Source organism: Physella acuta, unplaced genomic scaffold, assembly GCF_028476545.2.
Source record: "Physella acuta isolate Inbredline_101_S28 unplaced genomic scaffold, ASM2847654v3 ptg000256l, whole genome shotgun sequence".
Taxonomy (NCBI): Eukaryota; Metazoa; Mollusca; class Gastropoda; family Physidae; genus Physella; species Physella acuta.
Window position 1 is genome coordinate 739,281 of NW_026731775.1, and position 8,030 is coordinate 747,310.

Consider the following 8,030-nt stretch of genomic DNA (forward strand, 5'->3'; position numbering starts at 1 on the left):
TTTACTTGATGAGTTTTATAATCCCAGAAATCTTCTTGAATTGTTTTTCTCCTAGAATTTCAGAGTCTCCAGGATCTAAGTGCTGTTTCTAAATAACTTCAGTATCCCAAGATGATTCTAAAATAGTGTTGCAACTAATGGGCCTGTAGAAGCATGACATAACTTACTTCTGTCAATTTGCTTCTATATTAATAAACCACTGTCAAGAATACCCATAAAATACAACAAAAAAAAAGTTTAAAAACATGAATAACAAGTTAACAATATCTTGTACAACAGTATTTGTAAAATTTTAATTTGTGAATTGTTTTTTCCCACTCTAAAAGTGGAACACAAATTTAAAATTGTGTGCTTATCTTAGAGAGTTAAAGTCAGGAAATTTCTTTGTTCTGAGTGATTCCCAGTTTTTGTAAACGTCTGTTTGGATGGTCAGTGGCTTGCAGTTTTCTATGCCAAACTTTAAGGCTGTTGTTACAGTGCATTTACCCTTGCATGTCTAAAAAAAAACGTTGCTATAAGCCAATTTTACCAAAACTCACTTATTGCTAGACGTACAGTAAACATGTCGCAAGTGTATTTTCTATAATAAGTTGGATAAATGGAAACTGCTTGGCAAACATGGGAAGTCAAGCCAAACAATGACATATACTAAACTCCTATGTACTTCAAACGATACATCTTTCAGACTTCAAAATCAATAGCCATAGATAAGCACATTGAGAGTGTCAGTAGTTTCACCGTTATCACATCTAAATTTCCCTCCTTCACAAGTAGAGTCTAGCAACGTTACAATGTACCCGCTAAGCCAATCTAGTTTTCAATAAGTAGGGAAGGAGGGATTATTTAAATTAACATGGGGTGTAATTAGGGGCTAGTATCCTAGACAGGGTTCAGAATCTCGATGGGATCACACAAAGATACATCGTTGCTGCTTTTGTTCCAACTTTAGTTACTGTAACACAAGCACCCCCAGACAAGCACACTAAATTTGTTAAGTTAAATTGTCACAGAGACCAACATTTTTCAGCATAATTAAAACACGAACATGTTGTGAAACAAAATTTATTCTAAAAGTATCTAATGTAAACATGTTTATTATAGGTCCTAATGCATTGAGAAATAAAACATTAAGCTAGAACTGTAGAATTAAACTACATCTATGATAAAATGCTTTAATCAATTTTAAAAGAATTTTTAATGAGTTGATTATTCTTTCAAAATTAAAATAATTGTTTATTGCGTAAGTTGACATCTAAAGAAAATATTTAAAAAAAACAACAAATATGACAAGAAATTGTAAAAACATAATGTTTGTTGCTTGAAGATTATAGATATTGTCCTGTAAAGGTAGAAATAAAATTAATCTTGCTAAATAAAAAACAACCAACAAAACAATTTAAAATGAGAGTATTCACTGCTCTATGAACACAGAATGTGTTGGCATACAAAATACAATATCCATAGGTTGATCCAGCACCTGAGTTGGGGGGGGGGGGGGGGGGGGGGGAGGGGCTCGACCTTCATGACCCTCCAGTGATCCACCCAAAGCTATACAATTATACATTAAAAATATTAAGAACAGAAGACTTACAATACATTCAGTATCATAAAAATTAGCAAAGCTTTTTAACTAGTCACACCACCCCCCTCAATTTCCCCAGCCATGATAGATCAACCCATGATAATGTATGAAAAATAGTAAAGGATTACAAAAAGAGACGTAAACACAGTAACTTAAGTTTAAAAAGTAACCATTGACACCTTCAGCTGCAGTGTTCATTTCATGTAAAATAAAATTATCATATTTGATTGTTTTAGTGATAAATAATACTTTAATCTCAAGTACTAAGTGAGCTTGTAAAAAAACAGTTTTTCTTAACTTACATAAACTATTGCATAAACAACAGATATAAAATGTGAACAAAAATAATCTGATTTTAAAACATGGAAGAAAATATCTTGGCCAAATGTGTGTACCAAGAAATCTGTGGCATGCCAGAATACTCAAAGGTTAAATACCTAAATCATACTTATGATCATTTTAAACATCAGACATGGTTTTCCCAATAGGGAATATAACTCAGTTGTAAGTTTAAATTCATATATCTTAAGTTGTTCAAAGCTAGCACTGAACTTTTTACTATACACAATTTGATATTTATAAATAAGTGTTGTCCTACTAACTTTTAATAAACACTGAATTTACCTGTTTTTCACATTGTACTATCATGTTCTGATAAAAAAATTACAATGTAGTAAAAAAAAAATTCAAATTTTTTTTTTTATATATGAATGCTCTGGTCTTTAATTCTTTGCTGAGAGACTTTTTGGATTCTTGTTTATCCAAGAAAAACTAATTGACACATATTTTAAATTAAATAATTTATCTGTGCTATTTTTAAAATTAAGTATTACACTTATATATAAATATAATTTATACTTGGATTTATAAGTTTGATGTATTTAAGTATTGTTTCTTGTATCTGGTATTCTTCTCTTTAAGGAACACTTTACAGTCATGTTATGCCATTGATATTAGTTAAGTACATAAAAAGATTTTCTAGTAATTCAAAAGTAAAAATAAATAGATAAAAAAATGGTTTGATCACAGCTAAATATCTCAGGTAGAAGGTGATCAGTCTTGTTAAGCTGGACATTCGTTAGATATCCTAAACATTAGGATTTCCTCACCAGCTTTATGCCAATAACAAAATGCAATCACTATAAGTGTATGCCATATCTGATGACTGGAACCAATGTAATCAAATTTTCCTGAAAAATTGTTTTAAAAAAAGGTTGAAATATAGAAATAACATGACAAAGATGAAACAAATTCAATTAGTTTACACATTTTTGTAATAAAGATGTATCATGATTAAATATTTACAATCTTAATAAAATGTCTACAAAACCCACCTGGGAAAAGTCTTTCTGGAAACTTGGTAATATAAAAGGAAAATGCTAGCCCACCAAGCATGTACATCATTGTGACTTTTGGGACAAACATCTGAAATCAAAAGCTAATTTTGTAACTTACTGTCTAAGAATGTTGAAATTACACTGAAAGCTAAGTTAATATTTATTGTAGGCTGCTTTATATTTTTGTATATCTCAAGATACTTTTCTAAGTAATAATACATCAACATACTTGAACTAGGGGAGAAGACATTCCACCATTTAGATAAATCCAGTGAAGTGTTGGTAAAACCCCATAAGAGGAAAGACCAACATACACGCTAATACGTGTATAAAACCAATGGTGGGTAAAAAAATTGGGATGAAGCTGGAACATCAACGTACAAACAGAAAGCACAGTGATGATGATCATGTACAAATCTCTCCATATCTAGAAGGTAAAAAAATATTAAGTCATGAAAACACAACAAGTAAATCCTTTCATCTTTAACATTTAAAAAGATAAATAATTGAATATGCAATTTTCAAAAATTGATTGTCATCAAAAAGAGATATTAAGCTATTGGCATACTAGTTGTAATTTAATCTATTTATTATGATATCACAGGAAAATATTGATTAGTACCAATAATCTGTGTGATAGACTTGGTGTAAATATCTTAAGTTACAAGCCAAGATAGTAAGGGTACTGTGCACCATTTAGGCCACAAAATTTCTACATAGAAAATTTAACGCTGCCCTTTCAAACCGTAACATCAATAGTGGCCATATCATAGAACTGCGTGGTCAGCACAGGGGATTATAAAGTTATTCCCACTTGCGATCAGCAGATACTTTCTGCTTGTTTACATTAGGAGCCCACCTGAAGTTGATGGAACCAGACTACTCCCCTATAAAAAGTAAACAAAGCAAAGATCAAGGAAACATTACGTACAGATAAGCAATAAAACGCATAATGCACAGCAGGCAGATAACATCCTATGATGCCCATGGAGACTCCTGTCATGTCAACAGCCAGCCATCTGCGACTTGCTCTCTCAGAATGGCAACAGAAGATGTGAAAGCCAGTGGAACACAGCATACAAAACTGAAATGTTTATTAATCTTGTCTGAATTTTCATTTGTGTACAATTAACAATTTTCAAATTTAAGTATTGGCTAAAAGGAAAAAAACAGAAGCATCAGAAAATAACTTTAACTCAATCACCTAAAAACATTAAATATTGAAACCTATGAGTTTTTTTTAATTATAGAATAATACATTAAGATTTTCAAGTAGATGGAAATCTTTTTGTAAAAACAGTATTTGGGAAAAATATTTCCTACTTCCAATATTGGCTGTGTTAAATGTAAGTCTTACTTTATAAAGTATTAAATAAAGTATTTACATTTTTTTAAAAAAAATCAAGTTATTAGATTCAAATACAATAGTTCACAGCTAGCTAGAAATAAAAAATAAAATGAATATTAACTTTTTAAAAATATTTAAAGAAACATTACCATGAAGCAAACAAGTCCAATAGTTAAAATAACATGATCAGAAAATGAGCCGCCTAAATTTGGAAGTGTCACTAGATTGTCATACAACACCAGCAGAAGAAAAACAAAGAATCCAAAAAGATGAGTCCAAATGTTTAACGTCTCATTCGTCCAGTACAATAAGCTGAAATATTTACAGATAACTGAGATTAGTTAAAGAATAAATCTTTAAAGCATAGCTAAAAAATGTAGGCTGCTTTTTAAATTTTGGAACTGGATATTTTATGATGGTTTAATTGTACAACAGTATGCATTTTCATATGTTTGTAGCTAAGATCAAATATCATTGTGCAACTACAAATGTATCTAATATCCATTTAATGGAACTAGTTTCATACTTTTGTGATCGTAATTTATTATGTAATTATTCAAATATAAACAATTTAAAAACTTTTTAATATTTCCTTCACTTGGTAAAAGTGATAATAAACCTCATAATTATGTAACTCAAACCTAAACAATCTTTAAAACAATCCTAAGATGATTAAAACTTGTTACTAAAATAGAGTATAATAATGAGAGTATAAAATAATAGAAAAATAAAACTTTCTTCTTGTTTACCTTTTCATGCACATAGAAAATGGAAGCATTGATCTGTAGCCTTTAACAACAAATGGATTTCCTTTCAGAAATTCTGGAATTTCATGATACTTTAACAGTGCTATTTCTGCTTTATCAATATCACACAGCCCTGTTTGACATGCTTCTATTCCTGTGTCATCAATCTCTATATCTAAGATGTGATATGAGTCTAATTCAAATTGCAGAGAGCTTTTTGTTTGACGATTTTTCACTGATGTATAGGCCATTCTGTGTGTTTTAGGTTATGAAAGCACATTGAATGAAGGGGATTTTCTGGAAAAAAAAAGATTATTTTGATACATCAGCTTGATCAATAATTAACATCACAGTATCAATGTTACAAAATGGTTGTTAGGTAATATTGAACTATAATAAGCGGTGTGTCTATTCTGTGATTAAGCAGAGCAATATTTTTTAATAGCCAGCATGCTGCTCACTAGGCCTACAACCCCCCCCCCCCCCCCCCCACCAAAAAAACAACAAAAAATAAACAACAACCCACCCTAACATCTATTCATTCATGCCATGCTGCTCAACAGAGGGCCATGGGTAGGCTAATCAACAGGAACTCTTAAGCCTTCTTAACAGTAAACAATTGAGCAGCTGGTAGGATGTATCAAAGCTATTTATCTTTTGCTTGAACCTCTATGCTAAAAGTAATACACATAATAAAATTTCATATTTATCTGCTAAATAGATCTATTATCTATATTCTAGCTACAGTAGTCTACAGGCCTATTACTTTTTAGAAATCTCTCTCTAGCCTCTAGTCTAAACTTACAGACAGACTACTCTAGCAAACAAAGCTAGATCTAGAGATAATCTAGTCTACAGTAAATTTAGATCTACTTGATGAAAATGATTAAGCCTAAGCAATTAATTAAATATATAGGCCTATAGGGCCTAGGCCTAAACTATAAAGCTTGCCCTACTTACCTCTCTAAGTTTTTAGGCCTAATTTTAATTTAATAATTAGATTGGTCTGTCAACTATTATTAATTTCTAATGATTATAAATAATCAATGTTTTATTCTTATTGATTTGATTGTCATTCACAGTGTACCAGACTGATTTTTACATGACAAGAAACATGTTTGGATGATTGCAGATACTGATGTCCAATAATTATAATAGTTTCTTCCAAAAATAGGTGTGGTAGGTTGTTTATAGAATTGTAACCTTGACTTGTTTTATGGTTAAAAATGGCTGCGGCTATTCGTACTTCACTACAAATAGCCCTATGAAGGCTATTTGTACTCTGACCAATCAGAGTGAGACATTTATCTGTGATCCTTAAATTCCCTTATTCATGCAATGTAGAACTATTTTTTTAGATCTAACCTTATCACTAAACCTAAGCCCAATCCTAAACCCTATCCCCTAATGCCAAACTCATCTAAACCTACCCTAATGCCTAACTAAACTTAACCCTAATTCCTAAACTTTAAATAAAATTTAAATAAAATAAATACAAACTCCAATCCGAGCCAAAAGGAATGGAACCTACGCCACGGAAACTAACCAGCCAATGCGTAACCACTTAGACCACCCGAAAAGTTCCAATATTATTTAAAAGTCGAGTGTCATACACAAGATAATAAAAAAATAATCATGCACGCATGCACAGGACAATATTAAATTTAACAATAAATTTGCTTGGTCGGCTAAAAAGAGCAAAGTACAAATAGCCTTCTGAGGGCTATTTGGAGTAAAGTACCACTTCGTTAGAAATTAGGATTAAGCGTATGGTATGACTAGGTCACTACTAGGGTTGGGATTAGGTTAGAGATAGGGTTGGTTAGCAATGACATTAAATTAAACACAGGCATTAGCAAGCCATGTGAGTATTTTATTTTAGTTAACTACCAATTCAATAAGAAGATTCTATTATCAGACACTGGTATAAAAAATACCCCAAATATTTTTTTTAAAGAAGAAACAAAACAGAGGGACTGCTGTAACTAACACGCTAACAAACAACACAAGTAATAACAACAGCCACATTCTGATTCTCTTCACCACGAAACCACAGGGCTGGTGATGACCGGCTTGATGTTAACTGTGACTACACTAAGAAGTAAGTACACTAACACTTGCCTTGCTTACACTAACACACACTAACACTTAACACATGTATCATGTTAACAGTAGTGGGGGTGTCAGTGTGTAATACAATTTCAATGTGAATGTGTCGTCAATGTACTAACTATATGTACTCAATGTATGTCACAAAATAAAAAATAGATCGACAAATAATGAAATAGTCTAGATTCTAGAAATCTAGATCTAATCTAGATCAGCCCTTGACTAGATAATTTCTCATTTTGCATATCTAGAATCTATATCTAGATCCAGTCTAGAGAATCTATTCTAGATTCTACATCTAGATCTAGAAATCTATATTATTTTTTCGTGTCTAGGCGACGGAAAACAATATTCTAGGCCAGTACTCATAGAGTAAAAATATAACCTTCATTGTGTATTGTATCGATAAACATGATTTAAGAAATTAGAAATATTACTTCTTAAACTTACATTACATGCAGTTTTATGCTCAAAAAGATACAGTTTAGAACTAAAAATAGCTAGGCCTATAGTATTTGCATTAAGTTTTATGCAGCCTGTCTCTTACTTATCGTGATTATGATATTCAAATTAGGCCTAATCACTAATCGATTATAAATTCAGAATACTGATTACATTATCAAGAAGTAACTCTAAAGTCAAGCAATCGACAATAAATACACACATACGTTCAAAATGACAAGTTTTAAGATTTTTTTACTCATATTATTTAAAGATGTAGATCTAAATCTATTTCGAAATTATAATATTCACGAATACAGTTAGCCAAGATAAAGGGCATTAAAATATGTGTCTTTGTCAGCTCGAAGAAGCAATTAGGCCCTAAGAGGAATCACTCATAAGATATGGATCTAGCTGATGATTAAATGCCAAATGGGTAATGATTAGGTCCTATCATTTTTTTTTTA

General features: G+C 31.2%; 1 protein-coding gene across 2 annotated transcripts; it reads right to left on the reverse strand.

Moving 5' to 3' along the window:
• Nucleotides 1-1,492: 1,492 nt before the first annotated feature.
• Nucleotides 1,493-7,713, reverse strand: LOC131938753 (progestin and adipoQ receptor family member 3). Of its 2 annotated transcripts, XM_059296898.1 has the most exons (7): nt 7,573-7,713; nt 5,017-5,310; nt 4,417-4,579; nt 3,851-4,003; nt 3,149-3,346; nt 2,917-3,007; nt 1,493-2,772 (listed from the first exon to the last, which is right to left on the reverse strand). In XM_059296898.1, exons 2-7 carry the CDS (start codon nt 5,262-5,264, stop codon nt 2,645-2,647), a joined length of 981 nt encoding a protein of 326 aa, XP_059152881.1. In that variant the 5' UTR covers nt 5,265-5,310; nt 7,573-7,713; the 3' UTR covers nt 1,493-2,644. The 2 variants fall into 2 exon arrangements, with proteins under 2 accessions (XP_059152881.1, XP_059152882.1); XM_059296899.1 differs by lacking the exon at nt 7,573-7,713 and having other exon boundaries at nt 5,017-5,357.
• Nucleotides 7,714-8,030: the final 317 nt, after the last annotated feature.

Coding starts and splice junctions, on each gene's coding strand:
- LOC131938753 (XM_059296898.1), bottom strand. CDS start 5,264: ATGGCCTATACATCAGTGAAAAATCGTCAAACAAAAAGCTCTCTGCAA. Junction 4,580..5,016: donor TTTTCTATGTGCATGAAAAG/GTAAACAAGAAG, acceptor TAAATATTTCAG/CTTATTGTACTGGACGAATG. Junction 4,004..4,416: donor TTGGACTTGTTTGCTTCATG/GTAATGTTTCTT, acceptor TAAACATTTCAG/TTTTGTATGCTGTGTTCCAC.